This window comes from Panthera uncia (genome assembly GCF_023721935.1).
Source record: "Panthera uncia isolate 11264 chromosome B2 unlocalized genomic scaffold, Puncia_PCG_1.0 HiC_scaffold_24, whole genome shotgun sequence".
Lineage (NCBI taxonomy): Eukaryota > Metazoa > Chordata > Mammalia > Carnivora > Felidae > Panthera > Panthera uncia.
The window spans coordinates 5,289,620-5,315,427 of NW_026057580.1; the positions used below are offsets into that span (position 1 = coordinate 5,289,620).

At 43.5% G+C, this 25,808-nt stretch overlaps 1 protein-coding gene across 3 annotated transcripts in view; it reads right to left on the reverse strand.

Annotated features, from left to right (window-relative positions):
- RNF8 (ring finger protein 8) overlaps window positions 1–23,983 on the reverse strand; it is a 44,713-nt gene extending 20,730 nt beyond the window's left edge. For 2 of the 3 annotated variants that reach the window (XM_049653348.1, XM_049653349.1), the window contains exons 1-6: window positions 23,705–23,983; window positions 17,502–17,630; window positions 7,815–8,555; window positions 5,317–5,379; window positions 3,059–3,148; window positions 843–950 (exon numbers count right to left, since the gene is read on the reverse strand). In XM_049653348.1, coding sequence (XP_049509305.1) covers window positions 843–950; window positions 3,059–3,148; window positions 5,317–5,379; window positions 7,815–8,555; window positions 17,502–17,630; window positions 23,705–23,815 — 1,242 coding nt within the window. In that variant the 5' untranslated portion in view covers window positions 23,816–23,983. The remainder of the gene's footprint in view (window positions 1–842; window positions 951–3,058; window positions 3,149–5,316; window positions 5,380–7,814; window positions 8,556–17,501; window positions 17,631–23,704) is intronic. The other variant, XM_049653350.1, reaches the window with a different exon arrangement.
- Between the last annotated feature and the right edge of the window lie 1,825 nt (window positions 23,984–25,808).

The following is a 25,808-nucleotide window of genomic DNA, read 5'->3' on the forward strand; positions in this document are numbered from 1 at the left end:
CAACACGGAGTTTCTCCAAACTAGGGAATCAAATGACTAGAAACTATGGAGGGAAATTATGACCTGAAGTCAAATTGGATCCAGAGCAAAAGAAACAGATCTGCTTGAGAGGGATTTCTCAGGAGGCTAATAGACTCAACCTCCCAAAAGACTACCAGAAAGAAGCAACGAGTGTGTGCATGCATTTTCCTTTTTAACGAAACCCGAAAAGCACAGTCATTTAACAAAACTTGAGTTTAAGATCAGTGTAAGATGAACTAGCCACAAATGGTAGAATTTGTGAAAAATAAGGTCTATGCAAAAATATGACAGGATAACAAATGGTAACCTAGGAGATGTTTCATTTTCATAGGGAGCCTCAGAGTCCCTGAAATATGTTCCACTTGGCTGCTGAATTCCCCAAGTGACCACACATCAGTGACATTTACCACCCTGTTAAAGGCTGCACTATACGCCCACTCTCAGAACTGCGTCCATTCAGAGTAAAGAAAGAGAAGCTTTAGTGAGCAGCTTTACCGATACTTCAAAAATCTAATGCCATGTGGCCCTATTTTCTCTGAACAGCAAAGAAATAAAGGCTTCACTGCAGCTAAAAATAGTGATTGTACCAAATAAACACTCAACACCACATGAAATAAGAAAAAGGATCAGTGAAGGTAAAGATGACTACAAAAACAAATGAGACATGGCCATCTCTAGAGGTCACTTTGAAGTCAAATAACTACAACAGGTTCCTAGAATAAAAATCTCTTCAGAATGTTTCCCTATAACAGAACTGGCGTAGCCAAGGCTCCATTGAGGGTTGAGAGATCAAGAAGACATAAGCCACTGCTGATAATTACCTCAATGAAGTATTCTGAGCAAATAATACATTGGAGCTCATTTTCCAGCACATCATTCACGTGGCTAAGAACTTCCTCCTTCTGTGCTTGCACCTTCTCCTTCTCCTCCTGCAAAGACACATAACCCCACCTGTCATGTGGATGACCCAACAAGAATGCAAAACAGGACAGGGAACAGGGTTAATTGTCTGAAATAGGATTCAAGATTCTAAATTAAAAATTCAACCTGGCACAGTGTCTTGAGAATAAAAACCCTTTCTCTAAGGGTGACCGTTCCTCAGAACGGCTTTCTAATATAGGGCATGGTCTTCCTTTCTTTCCTCTCTCCACTTTTTCTGTATTTGCTCCGTAGCTTCTGTCTCCTTTCCCAGAGCTCACCAAATGAGAAAAACTGAAGGCAGCGTACTAACCCCAGCAGCCACCCAAAACCAGAATGAGGCATTAAGTATCCTATAACTAACAGCAGTTTAGAGGTGATATAAAATCATCCCAAACAACCAAGGACTCACTAGACATGAAAGAAAACAATCCATAGGGGCAGGAAGCCTGAATTAGTTTATAAGGTCCCCTGTGTTCCTTGCAGCTGCCTCTTCTATAAAATAAGGATAATACTTATACTCCCTGGAGACGGGAGGCTGAGAGATGGCCTCCTCAAGTACCTTCAGGATCCAAACTCTATGATGCTTGCCACCTCCTACTCCTGCAGAGGTCTGCAGTCCAATTTCCCTGTGCTTTCCCCAAGAGGTCAGACCACTTATAGACATACATTTTGGGGAGAACCCTAGGTGTGCTCTCTTGAAGACATTTGTTTAAATTAGCTCTCATCCCTAAAACTGAAAGTGCCAGGAGCCCCTGAGGGGAAAGAAAAGCTATTTAGGGCATATTTGAGTGGCTAATTTTTCATCTTTTATTGTCCCTTCTAATCAAAGCAAAGACTATAACACTGCTTAGGGCAGTGAAGAGAGTATGTATGTACCCATTTTCATTAAAGTCCAGTTCCCTGAAAACCTACAAATTGCTAGGTTTAAAAAGATATGGTGGCTTTTTGGAAGTTAAGAAAGGTACTATATGATTTAAACCAAGGATAAGGATAGCAAACCAAATGAAAACTGAGTCTTCTTTCTGTATTCTGCTGCAGGTCTGTCTGTGGGGAAGGGTGGGCTGAGAGATACAGACAGTCTTGGACATCAATTTCAGGCCAGAGGTTCCAAACTGGTGGCCTGTGGACTGGATCTACCTGGCAGATTTGTTTAGTTTGGTCCTCAGGTATTAAAAAACAAAATAGAATAAAACTGAACTTGTTGCTAATATTTGAAAATTGGGATAGTTCACACAAACATTTGGATTTCTATCTTCTGTGGAAAAGTCAAAGGATCTGACAACACTGAGCTTGCATTTCTGGGCAGCAACAAGTGGCTCAGCAAAGAAGGGCTGTCTCTTCGGGGTGGGGTTGGGGAGGGGTGGCAAGTGCCCTTTCTGGTGTGTCTCTGTCCCTGCAGCTGCCTACTGTGATCTTTTTTTTTTTTTAATTAAAAAAAATTTTTTAATGTTTATTTTTGACACAGAGAGAGACAGAGAGACAGAGAGACAGAGCATGAGCAGGGAAGGGGCAGAAAGAGAGGGAGACACAGAATCCAAAGCAGGCTCCAGGCTCTGAGCTGCCAGCACAGACCCAACACAGGGCTCGAACTCACAGACCGCGAGATCATGACCTGAGCCAAAGTCAGATGCTCAACCGACTGAGCCACCCAGGCACCCCTTCCTACTGTGATCTTGTATCCAGGCCACTTCACTCACTTCTATTACCACTCTAACCCTGGGGGGCACCTGAGTTTATAACCCCTAATTTAAGCATTCCACTGATTTGATGTGAGAAATAATTACCCAAATGCATCAGGATGAACGGTGTTTTGACTACACTACCCCTTAGCTTGTGTCAGTGGACCACTCTGAAGGAGCATCTACCACAGCCAATGGACTAGACTGCAGGACGTGAGTCTCATTCCCAGCATTTCACTTCTTAATGAGGGAAGGAAAAAAATATTGTCTTAGAGGCAGACCCTTCCATAGGCCTGAATCATTTTACAGATTATTTCCCCTAAGGCAGGGAACAGCCATAATCTCTCTCTTTATTCACCACAGCAACCCTTGCATCGTTGGAAATGCTGAGTTGCATGTATTGACCAAATTCTAAACCTTTATCTTCTTTCTAGTACCTTGGTCTGTTCCAATTCTTTGTTCTTGGCTTGAATAATTGCTTCAAAGTCCTTCTTGCTGCGGTTTAGCTCTTCCATTAGAGCCCGATGCTGCAGAAACATAGCAGATATGTATTCAAAATGGGCTACACTGCATATTTCCTTTTCTCCATACATGAGCCTGCTCCTTCCATCAGTAGCTTTGGTTCAAGGGATCAAGGGATTGGCAATTTCAAGATAGCCTTTGTTCCTTCAGGACATCCCACTTACCTGCTGCTTTTTTTTTAGAGAAGTGGGGGAGGTAGGGAGGAAGGTCATCAAATCCATTAACCCCTCTGAAAATAACCCAACCTCAATGGCCATCCAAATCAACTAAGGAACTTTACACTGCCTTCCAGATTCTGTAGGTTTGGCTGGGGGCTCAGGAATGTGCATTTTTTTTTTTAAAGCCACCCAAGTGATTCTAGGAACTCAGGAACTCAAGAACAAGTAAGTAAATCTGAGGCTACCCAGCAATGGGAGTGGCTTTTAATAATCAGGGAGAAATGGGATTTCTAGATCATTTTCATTGAAATAAAAAAGACCTTTAACCTATTTATTCTACAAATCACATACTACATACTTGTGAGGCAGTACTGCCTGAACCCTGCCTGTGTCTTCTGGAAGCTGACAGTTCATTTATTGTGACTTACTGCCTACAATGCATGTCAAGAGATTCCACATCTATGAGAATTTCTGAGCACCCTCACGCTTAAGTATAGCTTACACTTTAAATCTCACCTCCAATCCTTTTTTAAAGAAGGTGGGATAAAGGGAAGTATTTCTGAAAAGATATTACTCAATTAACAAATTTTAAAATTTGTGGTCTCCCAAAAAAAGTTATATCAGATGGCCTGGGTATTCATCTTGACCACTGATTAGATGTATGTGCCTAACTTTCTCATCTATAAAATGGGAAAACAGGTGCCCCCTCCTACATCAGTGTTGATAAGAAAATAACAGATATGAAAGCATTCAGAAGTTTTAAAAATTGCCTAGTAAGTAAAAAAGAATTGTCACAGAGGGACCAACAAGGTGGACCAAGAAACAACCATTGTTTCAGTTGAGAAAGTGGTATGTCCCCCAGGCATGTTGTTAAAAACCATGACCTAAAAGTTTCCCATTTTAGGCTAATGAATGGAGACTGGCCAAGCACCTCATGCTAAATATTTTCCTGTCTCTGGGGAAAGGGTGAGGAGTCGTGGGTACAAGGTACTCAATGATCACTTGGCGATTTCCAAGCAGCAGAACCTTACTCTTTTCCAGCCAATTTCAAAACGGTATTTCAATACAATTTAATAAAGCTCTAAATGAGAAATATACCTACCTTCCCACCCTAGAAAATAAACAAGCTTAGAAAATAAAATTCAAAAAGACTGAATAAATTTTCATCTAATTCCTTTCAAGACTATTTGTGCACCCCTCAAGGAAATCAAGGCAGACATCCCCACAAAGATTACAATAATACAGGGCTGTTGGCACTCTATGAAGGTTGTGAAGTAGATATGCAATAAAAGACCATAAGGATAAATTCACCTAAACAAATTCTAATGCAACTGATCAAGGAGATTTGAACCATCTCACTAACCTCCTGACAAAACTTGCATTAAACTACTAATCATAAACACATAAAGTTTAGAAGATAAAGTGGGTTTAAAAGATGCAAAAGAGCTTGTAAAAAAATAATCAGATGATAGTCAAGTTACATGAAATAAATTACAGGCAACCTTTTAGGGGAATTTTATTCCTGTGAGCCTTGCCATTTCAGTAAATCGGTATGTTCTGCTGACTGTTAAACTACATTCTCAACCTGACCTAAAACGCTTAATTGGAACATTCTTGAATGGTTTCTGGATGGCTTCAGCTCAGGAACAGTGAGGTAATAAAGGCCCTTGCAGGCTCTGGTGGCCAAGTCATAGCTTGAAATTCCCCTCTGCTGCCCTCACCTTTCTGGAAGTGCAGAGACTTCCCCAGAGAGCCTCCTAATTGCTACAGGCTCAGTTCCATCTTCACTAGAGCAACTTCTGCTCAGATGAAGATGTACGTTTTCATGCTGAGGTCTGGCATGTCTGTGAGGCCAAATCTCCGACCTGATGGTATGAGCAGCTGTTGTCTGCAGACTGGAGATGCCACAGAGGTGTGTGCTAAGCAGAAGAGGCAGCCAGTGGCCATGTGAGGTCTGGCTGCCCCCCACTCCCCAGCCCACTATAATCTCAGTACAGTGGCAAGAGGTAAGTTACCTCCTGTAGAGCCTGGGCCAGCTGTTGCTTCAGGTCCTCTTCTCCTTGTTCCTTCTCCAAATCCTGCAAAGCCAAAAACAAAATGGAAAATTTCCCTGCAGGGAGGGGGGGGGGAAAGAACAAAATCTAGCAACAAGCAGAGCAGACTGGCTCCTGAGAGCATCTGGAAACGATAGGGGGCAGGGAGCAGGTGGAAAACCTCCCGTTTCACTTCAGGCTCTTGGCAGGAAGGGATCTGAGCAGAGTTAACTGCTCAAACACTGCACACCTGAGGGCTGTCACCTTCAAGCTGCCACTCAGGTCGTTCTGGAGAGAAACCCTGGGGTAACACTCCAAGTGTCCTTCACTGGCTAATGTCATGACCCCCAGAAAGATGTAAACTGAGAGATTCTAAGCCACCAAATATCTAAACTCGGGATATAATCCCCCAGGTTGACACTCACAAGCTCCACCATGTTTCTTCGCTCAATTCTGGCCACGCTGTCTCTTAGTGTGAGTATCTCTTCTAGACTGCTTCTCCTCCTTGCCTGAGCTTATGCTGTTTTCTCTGTCAGCCCCCTGTGATGTGGATGTCTTCCACATCATCATTGCCCTACATTCAGCACCTTCTACAAGAACCTCTGAGCCTTTCCCTCGTTAAGAACTGCCTACCCATTTGATATGCCAACTGGAAATTGTTCTCTAGGGGCGCCTGGGTGGCTTGGTCGGTTAAGCGTCTGACTTCGGCTCAGGTCATGATCTCATTGTCCGTGAGTTCGAGCCCCGCGTTGGGCTCTGTGCTGACCGCTCAGAGCCTGGAGCCTGTTTCAGATTCTGTGTCTCCCTCTCTCTCTGCCCCTCCCCTGTTCATGCTCTGTCTCTGTCTCAAAAATAAATAAACGCTAAAAAAAAAAAAAAAAGTTAAAAAAAAGAAATTGTTCTCTAATTTAAATATATTAACTTAAAACTGTTCTGATTATTATATTTCTTAATGGCAAGAACCATTTATTAAGCCTCTTAATAACCACCTGATGTCTAAGTATACTGCCATAGGTGCTAAAAAAAATCTGTGTGAAGTAGTAGGAGAAGACTAAATCCCTAGGGCTTGGTGGCAAAGGGAAATGCAGCTAATAAACAAAGGACTAGATACATTTCACCATGAGCCATTTCTATATGACCCTCTAATACCCACAGAAATTCTCTAAGCCAGTCCTTTTTGCCTTTCTCTACCATTCTGATATAGAAAAAGATTTTATAACTATATCCTGAAGCATACCCAGAGCAGCCACAAATATTAATTAATAATAACTCTTGTTCCTGAACACATTAGCCTTTAAAGAGGCTTCTGCTCTGGTGAAGGTGTCATACACTAAATATGTAGAGATAAGCCTCCCTCTATTAGCTTCAAGAACTAGTCCAGGCTGGGTAAGGGAAGCAAAAAGGTACACATAAACAAGCAATGAATATCCTGAGAAAGACCTATTTAATCCATGGCCTTTGCTAATGCTACCAGTTCAAGTGGAAAGCAGAGATTAGAATGAAATTTTTAAATTGTTCCAAATTTAGTCAACACTACTGGTTGTTCCTCGCCCTGAGCAAAGTAAACAAAACAGAAAAGCTTATTCACTTCAATCCTGATTGGTCCTTTTTATTTCTAAGTCAACAATGGGGAATTCTTGACATTCAATATTACCTGAGCAAAGAGATGGGAGTAAAATGTATGCTTCTAGCCAGATTGGAACTGACATTTTCAGCAGGACCAGAAATCAGCTCTAGCCTAGAGGCTTTGTGCAAGAGCTTGTCATCTAAGCAAATGACTCAGGGATGGGGACACATTTGGTCTTACCTTGACACAGCTAAGACAATCATTCTGCCTCCCCGCTAAAGGCACTGTGGAAAGTGGCTTACCACTCAACCCAACAACTGAGTCACAGTATACTTGTCCCCTCCAATGCTAGTTGCTCAGGATAGAAACAAAAACATTTTCTGCCTTTCTAGGCTCCCACTTCCTAGGTTAGCTAGAGTTAACTAACCATCAGAGCTAGTAAGTTGCCAGGTACAACAAGGGCAGAGTAACCACCTGACTCATAGCTGCCTTGAGGCTAACTGGTTTGGCTTTGACACACCAAAGAAAGACAATTCATAGGGACAACCACTGGTTTAGTTGGAGTGTACTGTGGCTCTGTGGCATCCTGACCTTCATCCAACCCCCCTCTGAATCTGCCTCAGTTCTCAGGTGCCTCAGCTTTATATCCTGAGATCAACTGCATCCCGGCTGGCTCTCCCAGCCCCCTTCAGCCAACACAGCACCCAAACTCTGGCTCTTGGTCATTGTGCTGAAGCCTTAACCCTGCACTCAACTCCCTTCTCCCATCTAAGTCTTCTTCTCCCATTCTACCTCCTGTTCCTGGCACTCAGCATGTGGTCCTTGACCCAGAAACAGAGAGCTATGGCCAGAGGCCCACCAAAGGCCTACCCACCCCAGAGGAGCACTGGTGTCCCTTCCTCCTATGTCGTACCTGGAGATGCTGTTCCTCTTCCTGGAAAGTCTTCTCTAGCTGTTCCACTCTGGCCTGTTGCTGGGCCTGCTCTGCACATAGCTGGGACTGTAAGTCCTGCAGCTCCTGCTCCATTTTTACGATTTTCTTTGAGTTCCCTTTTTGGGTCTGTTTTTTCACATTCAGTACAGCTACCTGTTTTTCCTGCATTTGTGTTTTCAGCTTCAGAATCCTGGACATGGTCACCTTGAACAGTGCTAAGCTGCTGTGCGATGCTGAAGGGTTTGAGGCTTTCTGCTTCTTATGATGAAGCTCTATGACTTTTGTGGAGCCAGGGTAAACATGAACCTCTGTGGCCTTCTCACTTGGCTCAAGAGAAGTCAACTTAGGATCCAAATATTCAGAGGGCTGACTGGCCACTTCACCTTTCCCATGAGACTTCACTGGTTGACCAGATTCACAAGATACTTTACTTATTTTGGATTTCAAATTTGAGGGGCCTTCAGCTCCAGGGCCCTCTAATTCATCCAAACTAAATTTCCTTTTAGTTCTCAATCCCTTATTTTTTCCCGTCATCTGGTCATTCTTTGGGGCAAGACAAGGATACAACCTGTCCCACTCTTCTTCAGTAACTTCATATTCATACTCTGCATTCTCCTTATTTTCCAGAGGTACCCCAAGCTGGATGTGGTCTCCCTTATGGATAGAATAGACATTTAAAGGTTCTAGACGTTGTCTGTTCAGCCAAACACCATTCAGACTCTAGAGAAAGGGAAATAAAGACAAAATAAGCTTCATGATTTTCCTCCTCTTAATGGAACGTTTCTCCTGATGCTACAAAAACTTCTGCCTTTTCAGAAGGAAAACCCCTGGGAACAAATAGAAAAGGTTGATAAACCATCACCCTTAGAAATAGCATTCCTGAAACAGCTTTGGCTTTTTACCTGTATTTCACATCCATGCCTCCACAGAGAACTGCCTGTGTAACAGGCAGGAATTACCTTATTACTGGCAGATGAATTACTCAAATGCAGCAGCATTAAAAGAAACTGCAACTGAATAGCTCCTATTGACCTAAACTGGGGGCAATGGCCCAAGACTGGAAAAATGGCTATTAGCGAAGGAAGTAGTATCTAATGATGAGGTTCAAAAGATAGGCTTAGCCAGGAAAATCACACAAGCACTGTCTCTAAATGTGGTCCCTGAACACATTGGTGAATGAGCAAAGCACTTCCCAGCACACATACATAAACCTAAAGAGTGTATCAATACCTTGTACTGGGGTCAACCTGCAGGTGGGATCTGACCCAATTAATAGCACCAAAGGTCCAGGGGGTAATACAGCACAGTGGTTAAGAGCTGGAGCTTTGGCTCAGACAGACTTGAGTTCATAGCCCAAATGCGCCACCTTGGGTTTATTAGTTGCATGGCCTTCAGCGATTTACTTAACCTCTGTGTCTCAGTTTTACCTGTAAAATAGGGATAGGACAGTTCCTAACTCATACTGCTCTGTGAAGAATGAAATAAAATACATGTAAAACACTAAGCACAGTGACTCACATATAATAAATGCTCAATATATATTTACTTTAATGACTTAAATTAAGCCATAGTGTAGGGGTTAAGAGCATGGACCCAGGAGTCGGACTGCCTGGATTTATAATCTGGCTCCATCACTTAATAGCTGTGTAACTTTGGGTAACTTTCTTAACCTCTCCATGCTCCAGTTATCACATCTATAAAATGGAGGATAATAATAGTCTCTCCCTCATGGAGTCTGTGTGGATTTAATGAGATGACACATGTAATGTACTCAGAAAAGTGCCTGGCACATGGTAAGTATTATATAAGTGTTCACTACTATTATTATGTTCTGGCTCAATTGACTTATCAACAGTTATTTCAATTCTATGCTCAGCATCTTGCAAGGTAAATATACTGAGCACAAAAGTAGAAGATATGAAAACAACTTTTAGCAGCTGACTATGGAAAGGAAAACATGAGGGCACACATAAGTAAATGTGGGATTACACAGCACAGCCTATAAATGCAAAGGAGTATCATATAGAGCTGGGCTAGAGAAGAGATGCTAAACAGAGATGACGCATTCTAAAACAGACTTGAAACAAATGTAGCATTTAAAGTTTAAAAAGACAAGTGGGAGTGTGCCTGGTTGGCTTGGTCAGAAGAGCATGTGACTCTTGATTTCGGGGCATGAGTTCAAGCCCCATGCTGGGGGTAGAGATCAGTTAAATAAATAAACTTGGATGGAAGGGAGGGAGGGAGGGAGAGAAGGAGGGAGGAAGGAAAGAGAAAAAAGAAAAGAGACAAGTGGACATTTTAACCCATAGGAAGGAAGGAAGGAAGGAAGGAAGGAAGGAAGGAAGGAAGGAGGAAGGGAAGAAAGAGGAGAGGGAAGAGAAGGAAAGAGACAAGTGGACAATTTAACCCATAATAAGAACGTATCTTTGGGACACAGGCCAGAGATGAAGGTCACATATGAACTGGGACTAAGACTATATTCAAGTTGGTAACGATAGCTACCTCCTCGTGGCTAGAAAAAATACCTGATCAGCCCAAATATGAGGGATGGGAGGCTTGACCACAAGGCACAAAGGATGAAGACTAGAGATTGGATCTCAGCTCTGGATTGGTTTTAGGCCCTTGTTTCTGGTTTTGTGTTATCTGGCCAGAGTGGGGAGAGGGAGAGAAAGACGAGCATAGATACATACAGAAAGACTGGCTTTAACTCACTGCCTTGGCCCTAACCTGGCTTATCTGACCAACCTTCTCCCAACTTTTCTACTCATATTCAGCCTGAGAAATTATGGAGAGTGATCAGTTCTGATTTCTGAAACAACATATGCAGGAATAAAAAGGAGGGGGAGGGAGGCCAAAAGAATGTATTTGAGAACAGTTCTATAGCAGAATAGTCAATTACAGATTATACATAGGAAAAAGGTTTCAGGAAAAGTAGTATGACACAGGAGGCCACCTATTGCCAAGGTATAGACATTTAAGAAGAATCTCAAAGACAAAGAGAAGGTTAAGAAGGCTATAGAAGCAACCTAAGACTAGAGTGAACAAAACCCTAAAAAGCTAGGGTGAACTTTCAAGACGTATTGCAACCCTCCGCGAGATCCTCTGCAGTAACCTGCCTCCTTGAGAGCCCTTTGAGATCTGGAAAATAAACTCTCAAAATTTTCCTATCACTTTTTATCCCTGGATCCCTCTGTTTATCCATTCGTCACTCCTTGGTGACATCTAGTGGTATACTTTGGACCACAGCCCCAACTCAGGTCTGTTCACAAGGCAACGGTAGAAAAGGATGAAATTACCATGGCTGTATAAGAACAATCATGTACTGCCCAGGATATGATCTCAAATGCAACAGCTTAAATAAATCAAACTGGGGGCACTTGGGTGGCTGTCAGTTGACCATCCAACTTCAGTTCAGGTCACGATCTCCCTGGTTTGTGAGTTCAAGCCCCGCCTCAGGCTCTGTGCTAACAGCTCAGAGCCTGGAGCCTGCTTCAGATCCTGTGTCTCCTGGGCTCTCTCTGCCCCTCCCCCACTCGCACTCTGCCCCTAAGAATAAACATTTAAATATATCTATCTCAAACTGTGTTTAAGCCTTTTTTTTTTTTTTTTTAATGTTCATTTTTGAGAGAGAGAGAGCGTGAGAAGGGGAGAAGCAGAGAGAGAAGGAGACACAGAATCTGAAGTAGGCTCCAGGCTCTCACCTGTCAGCACAGAGTCCGATGCGGGGCTTGAATCCACAAACCATGAGATCATGGCCTGAGCCAAAGTTAAACACTTAAGCAACTGTGCCACCCAGACGCTGCCAAGCCTTTCTTGATAGTTTTCACAATCACCAGTTTGAGCACTGTCAGCAGCAGCAAAGTGATAACCAAAGAAAAGCCTGCCCAGTGACTCTCAGCCATCAATGGGAAAAAAGTGGGATCACCTGCACCCCCTTCAACACCAATTACTTCACTTGATGCTCAATCTCTGTCCAGCATTTTTAATCCATTTGAGTGGAAACCCAAAGCCAACGGGCAATGTTTTCATGCAGTTCATCAAATGATTTATGTAACCCAGTGGTTCTCAACCCTGATGTACAGTGAAATCACCTGAAAATGTTTACAAGAAATAGTGACTGGGTTAAATGGTCTGAGATGGGGACTATACATCAGAATTTTAAAAATCCAGTTTATATACCAACACAGAATATGCAATTTGTATCAAGACACAGTGCCCCTTTGCAGTCGACCCTTCCCTCATTCCCAGGCAACTACTCATCTATTCTCTGCCCTACGTAGGTTTGCCTTTTCCAGAATGTTGTATAAATGGAACCACACCAGTATGTATCCTTTTGAATCTGGCTTCTTTCACCTAGCATAATGACTTTAAGATTTATCTACTTTGTTGCATTAACAGCAGTTTGACATTTTTACTGCTGAATAATATCCTAGGTCATGGGTGTTACCAGTTTGTTTATCCAGTCCCTAGTTGTTTCTTCCAGTTTCTGGTGACTATGAATGAAGCCACAAGAACATTCACATACAAGTTTCTGTAAGAACATAAGTTTTTATTAATTTGGGACAGGAAAAGGAATGTTGGATAAGTACATGTTTAACTGGAATAAACTGCCAAACTGGTTTTCAAAGTGCTGATATCATTTTGTATTCTCACTTGCAATTGTTAAGAGTTCCAGTTACTCTGCATCCTTACCAGCACTTGGCATTAGGAATTCTTTACTAAAATATAACATACAAACATAAAAGTGCACAAATCATAAATGTATAACTAGATGAATAATCACAAAGTGAACATCTCAGTGTAACTACCACAAGGTTAAAAAAAAAAAAATTACACATTCTCAGCATCCCAGAGACCCCCTGGGCTTCCTTCTAGTCACTAAGCCCTTCCCCCTCCATACATAAGGGGACTGTCAGCCTGGCTTGATGTCACATATTAGTTTTGCCTGGTTTTGACAATTATATAAACGGCATCATATAATATGTATTCTTTTGTGTCTGTCTTCTCTAACTCAATATTGTTTGTGACATTTATCCATGCTGCTGGATATAGTGGTAGCTCATTCACATTCATTCTAGTATAGTGTTTCATTTTAAGATTCTACCATTGATAAACACTTGGGTTGTTTCCTTGGGAGTGAAAATATTGTTGTGAGGTGTGTGTGTGTGTGTGTGTATATATATATATATATATATATATATATGCAACTTTAATAAATAATGCCAAATAATTTTCCAAATTTGTTATGCCAATCTATACCTCTACCAAAAGACAACTTGACAATACCTGGCATCATCAGTATTTAATTTTAGCCACTCTGGTGGATATGTAGTGGTATTCCACTGTGGTTTTAATTTGCATTTCCCTTATCATTAATGAGGCTGAACAACTTCTCATGAACACTGAACATTTGGATATAATCTTTTGTGAAGTGTCTGGCTCTTGCCCATTTTTAAAACTGGATTATCTTTCTTTTTCTTATTGATTTGGAGTTATGTACATATTCAAATATAAAGTCCTTCATTGGTTATGTGCAGCAAATATCTTCCACTCTGAGTTTGCCTTTCACTTTCTTAATGGTGTCTTTTGATGAATGGAAGTTCTCCATTTTAATATGATACCACGAGTATTTTTTAAAAGAACCCCAGGTAAGCACAAAAACTGGAAACAGGGTTGACAATCACTGCTCCAGCTGCTGGAAGACCAGAAGTTGAACTGTCCCAAGCAACAAGGTGTGTTCACAGACAGTATAATTCACCAGAGACATGAAATGCCATAGTGTACAGAAGCATGAAGGTGGGACTCACCAGGGAGCATATGAATAACAACACGATAGGAGGAGAAAGGTTCAAACTCCATGCCCAAATCTCTAGGACTGAAGGCAAGAAAACCCACCAAGGCATTTCAGATGGACCCTCAAACAACCAATTTTCTGAAACAGCTGGATAGGAATACCTACAAAGAGCCATCTGAAGAGCTTTCCAACTGAAATGCACACAACTACAATATTTTGTGTGCAGAGTCAGCAGTCCTCCACGGTTTTTCTTTTTTTTAAGCCAATTTAAACTAAAATTGCATTTGTTGCAATTTTTGTATCTGTACTTAAGCTTTCATTTTCTGGCCATTCCAGCATATAAGAGAGACCATTTAATGAAGAGAGAATGCAGTTCTGAGTTTTGAATTCTTAGAAGTATCTACCTCTTGAAAAGACTTGGCAAATGACTTCAAATATGACCATAACAATAACATCCTGCACGTGAAATTCAAATCCTTCATCAGAAGAAGAGGACTGCCAAGGCATGGTGCCAGAAAAAAGCCACAAAGGAAAGGAGCGTTTGTTAAGGAAAAAAAAATGTGGGGGGAGTGCTTTTACCTGTAAGAGTAGTTGCTCCATCAAAACACTTAACTCACAGCTTCTCTTAAAAATCAGTTACCTCACAAATGGAATCAAAGCTAAGAGGCTTAAACCAGAAAAGGCTTGGAAGAATCAGGAGCCTACCTTTCCTCTGTATTATCTGTCTGAGACCTCAGAGAGGAATCTCATGGTAACAACAGCCCTGGAAGAAAACATACACAGCTAACACTGGAGAGCAGCCCAGAAGCACAGTCATGATCTGTCGCTGGCATGGGCCACCTCTGTCCCTGAAGCTGATGTTCAAGGAACAGTAAAATCTGTCAGTTGGTGGCTTCCCAACCTTTCAAAATCTGCTATCCCATAAATGGTGTATACCCATACTACACATCATCAAAGAGAAGAGCACCGGAGAACTTACCTCTATAATACTGCAATCCTATTTCTCAGATAGCCAACTCTGATAAGGAAAATGTCTTTTCCTAAAGTGGTTCGATATAAGCTATTGCAGGGGCTTTAAAACCTGACGTCTATGACTTAGATATGTATAATTGATTTTTTTAAATCATGCAACCAGTACAGGTTTCCCCTGCTATCCAAAAGGAGAGTGTTCCCTTGAAGCCCTTCTTCATAAGCCGCTGGTGCAAAGTAAAGATGCAACTACCATTAACTTATATGGGAAAATATTTTTATTGTTCTCAGACACATAATATAGCCTCTTTTAGGCTTTTCTGATACCTTAGGACATCACCTGCTAACGGAAACACAAAATAAATCAAGATTAAAACACTGATGCTCACAGACACAGTTCAAAACTATGGAACCTTGGGCGCTTGGGTGGCTCAGTCGGTTAAACACCCAACTCTTGGTTTCAGCTCAGGTCAGGATCTCGAGGTTTGTGCAACTGAGCACCACGTCGGCCTCTGCGCTGACAGCACAGAGCCTGCTTGAGATTCTCTCTCTCCCTCTCTCTGCCCCTCCTCCGCTCATGCACAAGTTCTCTCTCTCTCAAAATAAATAAACTAAAAACAAAAAAACAAAACAAAAAAAACCCCCACAACTATGGCACCGTGAAGCTGAGATGCTGAGTGTAGCTCCCTGTGAAAGAGCTCCCCGGTGCCACTCTCGATGCTCTGGTGCGTGCTGCCTCTATAACAGCTCGCTGCAAAACAAATGCTAAGCGCTATTTTCGCCTTATTTTGTAAAAGTGAAAATCCTCTTCTGATTTCTTTTAGTTAGCAAATACAGGTACCAATGTAGGTCTCTTGTAAAAGCAAAATGTAGGATAGATAATGTGAACTTTCCAAAAGCAGGACATATCTGTATAGCAAATCACTGCATACCTCCCTGGTGTTTGACAACAGGACATAGTAGAGACTTATTTGAGTTCCAGCCCTGGTTCATTCATTCACTTCAACAGTCAGTTAGAAGGCCCCTGGGCAAGTCAATTTATCTCCCTGGGCCTCAGATTCATCTGTTCCCAGAAGAGATTAACCTTGATCATCTCTAAGGCCCCCTTTCAGTGCCAATTTCTATTCTGCTCATAATGTCTTGCCAAGAGTGCCAAACCAATTTACTTAGCACTTATACTCTCTTCTTCAATATAGTGCCAACTCAACTTAATTCTAGTCAGGAAGGTACTTTCTCAACAGCTTAAATCTAGCAGTTTTAAGCATGCAAAATGAGGCAGGCCTGCAGGATACCTGTGAGACTGTGAATTATAATAAGAAATATGTATTTGGCCTTTATCCCTGTTTCTAAGCACAGAGCTCCTAAAAACTCGGAATTTCCTAAGTGGTGAGACGGAAAGGCGTCTTTTGTTATGCTAATGAGGCAACTTTGGGACCATCCCAGGTCACCTAAGGATGGGGGTCTAATTGCTAGGGGAACCAACTAAGTAACCGGAGGGTTGAAACTTTCAGTTCCACCCCTCAACTTGCTGGGAACGGAGAGGGACTGGTCATTGAAGTGATTACCAACAGCCAATGATAAAATCAATCATGCTGTGTTATAGAGCCTCCACAAAAACTCAAAAGGATGGGTTCAGGGAGCTTCTGGGTTGGTAACTATATGGAGGTGTTGAGGGAGTGGTATACCCATATAGGACATGAAAGCCTTGTGCCCTTTCCTATATACCTTGCCCTACACATCTCCTCTGTCTGGATGTTCATCTGAATTCCTTACCATATCCTTTCACAATAAACTGGTAAACTTAAGTAAATGTTTCCCTGAGTTCTGTGAGCCACTCTAGCTAACTAATCAAATCCAAAGGGGAAGGAGGTCATTAGAACCAGTTGGTTCCAGTTGGTCAGAAGTACAAGTAAACAACTTGGACTTGTGACTGGCATCTGAAGTCCAAGGAAGGGGTCCCTGAAGCCTCCAATCTACAGCTGTTGGTCAGGAGCATAGGGGTTAACCAATGGAATCTGATGCTATCAGAACTGAGTTGAATAGTAAGTAGGACTCCAAGCTGGTGTCCCAAGCACTGCTTGGTGGTGTGAGGGTAACTGCACCCACCTCAGAATTGGTCTCAGAACCATTTAATACCCTTCTTTCTAACAGGTGTCTTTACACTCCTTTCAACCAGAGCAATGTAAGATGGCATCTGAAGACATTTCATACTTCCTAATTCTTTAGCTATCAACATGAGAATTTCTCTCATGGCACAATCTCTATTTTCACCATATCCCTGAGTGCTTGTATATCTATCTGCACATTAGGCACTTCCTAATTGCTGGGCTTTACACACTATTTCACCTCCCTTAGTATTCACACCAGACCAGTGATTTTCAAAGTTATTCAAAGGAAATCTTCCTCAAAACATGAATATGTAAAACAGATTAAAAAGGGGGTGGGAAGTATTTGCTCTGATTGAAAGGAATAGGGAAGGGAAGGAGCTAAGTCCAGTCAGCTCAGCTCCCTCGTCCTCCCAGTGCTCTGAACCATAGGTGTACTCCAGAATATTCATCAGATTTCCAAGGTCTCCGGACCTATGACTCACAAAGGCCAATTCCCCCAGTAACTTAGTCTAGTTTCTGGAGCAGGACCTACTGCTCCAATTCAGGTATTCCCTTCAAAGTAACATACTTTCATTCAAGTCATTAGAAATTATTTTGGTATAATCTAATCCCTGGCAACATACAGAAATGTCTGTCTCCAAAGAAGACAACTGGGTGGCTGGGGAGAAGATATTACTTTTGAGCCTTTTAACTTTGTATCATGTACTACCTATGCCCAAAAAAAAAAAAAAAAAAAAGAATTTAAAAATAAACAAAAATTTAGTAAAGTCAACAGGCATCTATGGATTCCTGTACCTTGTTGTCCATAATTGTCCACTGGCCCTCGACATTCTGCTTCAAAACACAGTGGTTTCGGGAAATCATCAGAGGGCAGATTTTTGATACCAGTTGGTATGTGACACCAAATCCTCGCCCTATAGTCACCTAGGAAGACAACAATGTAAGAGACATAATCAGTCATTCTGCTGAACAGGGAGGTCCTTTACAATCTTGTCAACAAGCAATATGCACATGTCCTGACTTATGAAACCAGACTCTCATGAAACCCAATCTCATCAGCTATCTCCTTCAGCTACCATGGGAGCCACCAGGTAGAAAAAAGCAAGTTCTGACATGAAGAAACAGCTGAATGAAGTTAATTATGGAATGTCAGGGTTGGGAGGACCCTGAAAGGTCATGAGACGGAGGAAAACCTTTCCACACACCCCAATCAATTAGTCTTAAACACTGCCAATAACTATAACATCTATACAAGACCGCTGCTCCAATTTTTTAATGGTCCTGACTTGGCATCCTTCTCCCTATAAATTCCATCCTTTGGCCCTGGCTCTACCCTGAGCACCATGAAAAAATCTCCCATCCTCCTTCCACTTGACAGCTATAAAGTATCTACCTAGTCTTTTCTTGGCCCTATGTTCCCAGTTACTTCAACCTAACTCCCATGGCATATGTTTGAGTCTCTTTGCTATCCTAATAGATCTGTGAAGAGACTCCTGGTTTATTTTTATTCCTGGATGCCATATTAAAAAAATAATTTTTGTAACACAGTCAAATGCAAGTATCACTTTCCCAGTTCTAGATATTATCACTGGAGCATATAAATTGCATTAGCTTTCACGGCCGATCTATCACACTGCCAATCTATCACACTGCCAATGTATCCTCAGGCTTAGGAATGATTAAATTTCTTGGTCTAACCCTCCCCCAAGAATTGCTATGCTAAGTCATGTCTCTTCTGTCCTATACTTGACTAGTTGGTAAATTTGGATTCGAGTGCAGGACCTTACATTGATTCCTATTAAATTCCATCTTGTTAGTTCAGCCTATCACAGGAGCTTGTCAAGACCTTTCTGAATTTTTAATCTGCCATCAGACATACTCAATATCCCTTCCAGCTTTGACTCATCTACCAAACTGATATGAGACCCTCTCTACATTCATTTAGGGCACAGATAAAAATATTGAAACAGGATGTAGCCAAAGGCAAAGCTCCCAGGAAAGCCTAGTAAACATTATACCAAACAATCTGGGTATACCTTTAACCAGTTGTAATTCAACCAAGAGTCTTTGCATCAAGTTCATATTTTCTATCTTATCCATGAGAAGACATCATGAGAGCCTCTGGAAAAGGTTGCAAAGAAGCCTCAATTCCCATCCATCACACTTTCCTGATAGACCAGTTTAGTTTATAATAACTCTGTCAAGGAAGAAAATGAAATTCTCCCGAGATTTAGATCTTAGAATCAATCCCCTGCTTATTCTTCTTGGTGCACAAGCCACCTCTTTAATGACCCATACCACAACCATAGCTGAGAACATTAAGCCAAATGGTCTGTGGTTTGGTATAAGCTCCCCATTTTGCTCCTTTTGAAAATCTTTCAGAATCATGCCTGTCCTCCTCAGTCCCTCAAGGACCACCATGACTCTCCTTGCCCCAATCTATTCTTCCCCTCAAACTCTCATCTCAGTAACTGACACCACCATCCAAGCAACTGCTTAGCCCAAAACCAAGGAGCCATCTTTGATTCTTCTCTGTCCCTCATCCTGACATTAAAATCATCGGCAAATTCTGCTGGTTGTAATTCAAATATATCCTAAATCTGTTCATTTCTCTCTATGGCCAATACCTTGGTCCAAACAACCTGACCTCCACCAGTTAGGCTGTTCTTGTTCCTGCCCTGCACTCCCTGACTCAGACCAACTTCGTTCTTCACACAGCAGCTGCAGTGGTATCATACAAACTCTAAATCAGATCATTTCCCTTCTTTTCAAACTACATTCATGATCCAAACTCCCTTCCATAGCCTATAAGGCCTGAATGTCCTAACCCCCTCCACCTCTTTAGTCTTACCTCACACCACAGACAGAAACACTCACCACTGCCTGAGGGTCTTTTCACAAGTCCCCTCTACTTGGAACACTCTTGTCTGAGACATCTGCACAGGCTCCTTCTCATCTTTCAAGTTTCAGCTCCCCAAGGGCCTATCCCGATTACCCTAGAGTTGTTGCCTGCTCCCTCCCCGACCACTGCATTCCTTCATGTTGTTAGCATGCACTTGTCACAATCCAAAATTATCTTGTTTGCTTTACCTATTTATTCCTCCCCCCTTACTAGAATATAAATTTCATGAGCAGGGACCTTATCTGTCTCGTGTACCACTGTTTCTGTACCTGGGACAACACTTAGTAAGAGTTTGTGAGTGGAAGAATAAAGAGCTTATGCATCCTCCCAGATTCTAGGATGAGCATTTTTTAGCTCAGAAGTTGGAAACTCAGTTATTACCTCTGAAAACTATGGAGCAGCAGCCAGGAACTCTTACAATCTGACTTAAGTTCTTTAGTTCTTCAAACAGTTTGCCAGAAATCCCATTTGTTATCCAAGTTCCTCAGAATTAACATATATACCCTTCAAAAATGGAATGTTTAGGGCCACCTGGCTGGCTCAATCAGTAGAGCATGTGACTTTTTAAAGTTTATTTATTTATTTTGAGAGACAGCAAAAAAAAAAAAAAAAACAAAAACAAGCACGCGTGAATGGGGGAGGGGCAGAGGGAAAGGGTGAGAGAATCCCAAGCAGGCTTGGTGACAGCACAGAGCCAGGTGTGGAGCTCGATCTCATAATCAAACCATGAGATCATGACCTGAGCCACAATCAAGAGTCAGACACTTAACTAACTGAGCCACTTAGGCACCCCTCAGTCAGTAGAGCACGTGACTCCTGATCTCCGGGTTATGAGTTCAAGCCCCATGCTGGGCATGTAGCTTATTTTTAAAAGTTAATTAATTTTTTTTTAAATGAAACGTTTAAAGGTTTATCTGTCATCCATATTCAGTAAGAATTTTCATGTAGGTAGCTTTATTTCTAATAAAGGAAGTATTCCATAGCCTATTTTAATACTTATGGAGAGACAGCCAGACAGCCCTTGACAACTGCCTGGGTAAAGCATTACAGAAAAGGGAGATGAATGGCTATTTTTTTTGAAATTGCCTCCTGCAGACTCTGAATCCATGAACGTAAGGAATCATTCTTTTTTGTCCTTCCCTTTACAGTCTGGTCCCAGAATTTACCTTCGTACACCAAGGTTAAAGAGTCTGTGGTGAGTTTATCTGGATATTCCAGCACCATTTGCACATGAAAGTAAACTTTGCAAGGGAACTGAGTGCCAATAAACCACCAATGCATATGTTGGGGGTTGTTTCTATTTACAACAATTTTGCAATCCTTACCCACTTTTGCTGCTATCCCATTCCTCCCGGGGATGATTCCTATTGTTTCCCAAATGGCCAGCAAATACTGTAGAACCGTCCTTTCCCTGTTTTCAACCCCTTTAGCCCAAAAAGCTTCATGAAAACCTAATTTGTTTTTCCACCAAACTCTCTGGATTGATTTAAGAAATTTAAGGACAGTGCTTGGCTAGCTCAGTTGGTGGAAGATGCAACTCTTGATCTCCGGGTCATGAGTTTGTGCCCCATGTTAGGTGTAGAGAGTACTTAAAAAAACAAAAACAGGGGCACCTGGGTAGCTCAGTCGGTTAAGCTTCCAACTCTTGATTTCTGCTCAGGTCATGATCTCCTGGTTTGTAAGCTAAAGCCCCGCATCGGGCTCTGCTCTGACAGCTCAGAGCCTGCTTGGGATTCTCTCCCTTTCTCTCTCTCTCTCTCTCTCTCTCTCTCTCTCTCTCTCTCAAAAAATAAATAAATAAACATTAAAAAACAAAACAAACAAAAGCCCTCTTTGAAAAAAAGAAGTTTAAGGACTTCTTCAGTTGACTTCAGTCAATTTACTACTATGTTCCATTCAGTGAAATGAGAGGAATCTTGTTTTATTGTTTTATCTGGGAAATCTAAGACTTTAAAGGGAACTGGAAAGGCAGGAAACTAACTCCGTTATAACTAAATGCTATCTGCACACTTAAACCTTGTGCACACCGCTCACCACTTTGTGTTATGGTTTGGGGGCCACTATGATAAGTAAGACTTCATCTCTCGCCTAGATTCAGACTTTTCTTCATACACACTGCAGGCTACGCTCCAACGACTTCTTAACACCTGACCTTGCAGACAGCCAGGCCTGGCAGGTCGCTCACACATGCCCCTAGAGCAAGTCGGTCTTCCCACTATGTCTTTACCTTTCACGATGGTTCGTATGGGTCTCTTCCCATAGCGGTGGCCCTACACAAAATTAACCAAGAGTTTAAAATATGTGTAGGAGTACTTTACAATTCCTCTTGTCTTTGCTGCAGCAGCTTTCATTCTTTCTGCCCCCAACTCCTACTCCTACTCCCACTCCTGGGGCTACCAAGCTATTGACAAGTAATGAATTAATCCTCATCAATTGAACCTGAATGTTAACATTTGACTAACTTTACAAGGCTGAGCGTGAGTGTGGTACACTTGCGAGGCTCACATTAAGTAACACATGTAAAAGCCCAAACCCAATACAAAATAAGGTGCAGCTCCCATTATCCAGGTGTTGGCGTCTTCATTTGTTAATTTCATTTGTTAACCTTCCCAAAGGGAAATGCTTTTGGAAAAAGGCGTCCAGGGGAAGGTCAGTGCTCAAAGCTAAAAGAAGGAAGCAGCTGCTGGAGGGGTTGATTAGTATGATTAATATGGACTTTAGGTACCGATACCTGGATAGAAAAGAGGGCAGGGGTGTCTTTCTGGTGTTCTTCAAATCACAGCACACAAGGAACCCTTTTAAAACCTCCTAACCCAGCAAGTTAAGGCTGGACCTGAACCCCTCCTCCGACCGGGGGAGCCACTGTTCTAGGATAGTACTAAGTAATCCATATCTTGGTACTTGATTGGACAGCCTGCGTGGATGTTCTCCGCCTTCCCAGTGTAAAACTGCGCTTCCCCATTCAAGCAATAAACTCTGAGGGCAAAGTCGCTATTATCTGTCCGTCTCACGATACGCGAAAAACCATAAATAATAAATACGTGGAAGACTGAACTGAGACTATACTGCTTAGAGAAAAAAACCTAATCAAACACACATCACCGTCAAAAGACTTATCTTTCATACACACTATTCCCCGCATCCAAATCGTCGCCAGTCACCACAAGCTGGTCCCTGATCCAGCTCTGCTTCCCAAGCTGACTGAACCCTAATCCGCTCAGCCCCCTCTCCGAACACCCTAAGCCACCACCCCAACAAGCCCCCAAGTGGAAGCGCGCCTCGTCCGTCCTCTTTGTTTCCCTGGTGTGCACGGAGGAGCGCACTAGAGAACCCCACAGGCGGCCTCTGGCGAGGACAGCTCTGGTGTTTCCGAATCCCCACCCCCAACCCGTCTGAGGGGGCGCCGCTCGCAGCACCGAGACGCGCGGGACGATTGCAGACCCGCCCACGGGGTCAATTTACCTCAAGAGATGGGAACGCAGGCATTTTTACGTTAAAGTTGAGGCACCGTAAGGGACGTGACCTGCAGCTCGGGTCTTTTTCGACACAAAACTTGACAAAGTTCCTGCTCTCCCGCTGCCCCCCCCCCCCCCCCCCCCCCCCCCCCCGCCGCGCGGGTTTTTTTCCACAAAAAACTTAAAAACGTTCCCCCCCCCCCGCCCCCCCCCCCCCCCACCGCCTCCCGGGACACCGCTCCGTGCAATCCACACGGGGGCTGTCCCAGGGCCCGCCCCCTCGAACCCCCAGCCGGTCCACAGGTCCCCCACGCCCACCTCACGCCAAGCCCCTCCACCAGCTCCTTCCGGCAACCCCGACTTCAGCCCCGGCTCGCCCAGCAGGCCCCGGCTTCCCTCAAAGGGGCCATCTTTTCTTCCGCGCGGTCCTACCTCCACACAGACACCTCGCCCCCCTCAACCGCCCGCCCCAGAACCCCTTTCTCCCCTCCCCCAGGACCCCCCCCCTCCTCATATCCCTTCCCTCTAACCCGCTCCCACCTCCCCTTCTCCATTCATCTCTCCCACCCGGACGCCCCGGCTGCCTCCCGGCCCTGCTTCCTCAACCCCCTAGGCTCCCTCAAGGACCCCCTCCTCCTCACCTCGTTTCCGTCCTCGAGCAGCAGCCACTCAGCGTCCATCCCCACTCGTCGCAAGCACCAACTCCGGCCACCGGCGCGGTCTCCCGTGACCAACGAGCCGGGCTCCCCCATAGCCCACTCGGCCCCGGGATCGCGGTCAGCACAGAGCGAGACCCCCACCCGGGTTCCCGCTGCCTCTCGGCTTCGGCGCCGGCGCCATACCTAAACAACAGACAGAAGCAATCGCTACGCGCTCGCGATCGATGCGAACACCAGCTAGGGCTCAGCGCCCCCGCCCGCCCAGCCAGCAAGGCCGAGTCACTGCGCCTGCGCCGGAGCGAGGGCTGGGAGGACGGCGCAGGTGTGAAAGCTATCTAGCCCCTGGTGGGGCGGGGTCGCTGTGGAGCTGCGTCTCTCGCGCCATGCGCGCTTCTCCCGCTGCAGCCCCACCACCCCAGCAGTGGCTGCCCGTGACCGGAGCCTCTTACCCGCTCCTCTTTAAAATTTTTATTTTGCTTTATGACGAGTTTTCATGATCTCTAAAGCTGTAACCAACTTTTAAACAACTTGTGATCATTTTAAAATATGTTAAGTCTGGGGGCACCTGGCTGGCTCAGTGTGTACAGTGTGCGACTCTTGATCTCCGCGGTGAGTTCAAGCCCCCCCGTTGGTTGCAGAGCTTACAAAAAGAGAGAGAAAGAAAGAAAGAAGAAAAGAAAGAACCACAATGAGTCGAGTCCGTTTCTGAAGTAGCATCTGTGTTGCATGACCTCCTTTTACTACTGAATTTTTCAAAACTTATAGTAAACAAATCTATGAGGCAGAAATCAGTTACTGAGACCTGAGAGAATTTGAGGGGTGATAGAAATGTTTCGAAACGATTGTCGTGATTGCACAGTTGTATACATTTAGTGAAGAGTCATAGAAGCATTACATCCACTCCCTATCGACGAATTTTATGGTATTTAGATTATCCTCAATAAAGCTATGTTAAACACACACACACACACACACACACACACACACACACACAAATCAAATTCTTTCCTTTGATTCTCCAGTATAGCGTGGTAGCTCTTCCCTGTAATGAGTACCTCTGTGATAACTCAACACCCCCTTTGGCTTCTCCATTTGAATCACACAAAGCACAACAGTAAAAGGCTAACATTTGTGGAGAACCAAGTGCCAAGGACTGAACCACGCACCCTCCACACCTTATCTTACATGCTCCTCACAAACAGTATGGTCATGGTTACAATTATAGTTCTTATTTTAAGGTTCATGAGAAAAGAGGCACAGAGAAGTTTAGCAACCGTCTCGAAGTAACAAGTTACATGGTAGAGTAGAATGCCAATTCAGTTCCGTTTCCAGGACCTGATTTTCTAACCGTGGTTGCAAACCCAGCGTGGAGTTTTATCTGGGTGGCATTGTCAAGAATGTTTGGCCTGTGAGGTCACAGAGGGCCAGGAAAATTGGTGGGAGCCACAACTGCACTCGTGCTGATGCTCCCCTAGGCTCTGGATTCCATGTCTGTTGGTGCCTTCATTCCAGCTTAGCATTCTGTCCCAGGGACAGCAAGTGCATCTAGAGGCCATCCTGACATTTAGTTGGCATGTCTCCTTAAGCTCTTCTTGGCTGTGACAGTTTCTCAGACTTACTTTGTTTTTGATGACCTTGACAGTTTTTGAGACTTACCTGGCCAGGTATTTTGTAGAATGTCCCTCAATTGAGATTTGTCTGGTGTTTGTTTGTCGGGCATGAGAAGCCTAGACTGAGGATATAGGTTTAGGGAAGAAGACCACGGAGGTTAAATGTCATTCTCATCACATCATACTGGGAGTGCATGCTATCAACATGAATTATCACTATAGGTGTTAATCATGATCATCTGGCTGAGATAATGTTTGTCAGGTTTCTCTTCTGTAAAGTTACTGTCTCTCCCCTCTTCTAATACTGTGCTTTTTGGAAGTCACTACACACAGCCTACACTTAAGGAGTGGGTGGCCCAGTCAGTTAAGCATCCAACTTCTTCAGCTCAGGTCTTGATCTCACAGTTTGTGGGTTCAAGCCCTGCATCAGGCTCTGTGCTGACAGCTCGGAGCCTGGAGCCTGCTTTAGAATCTGT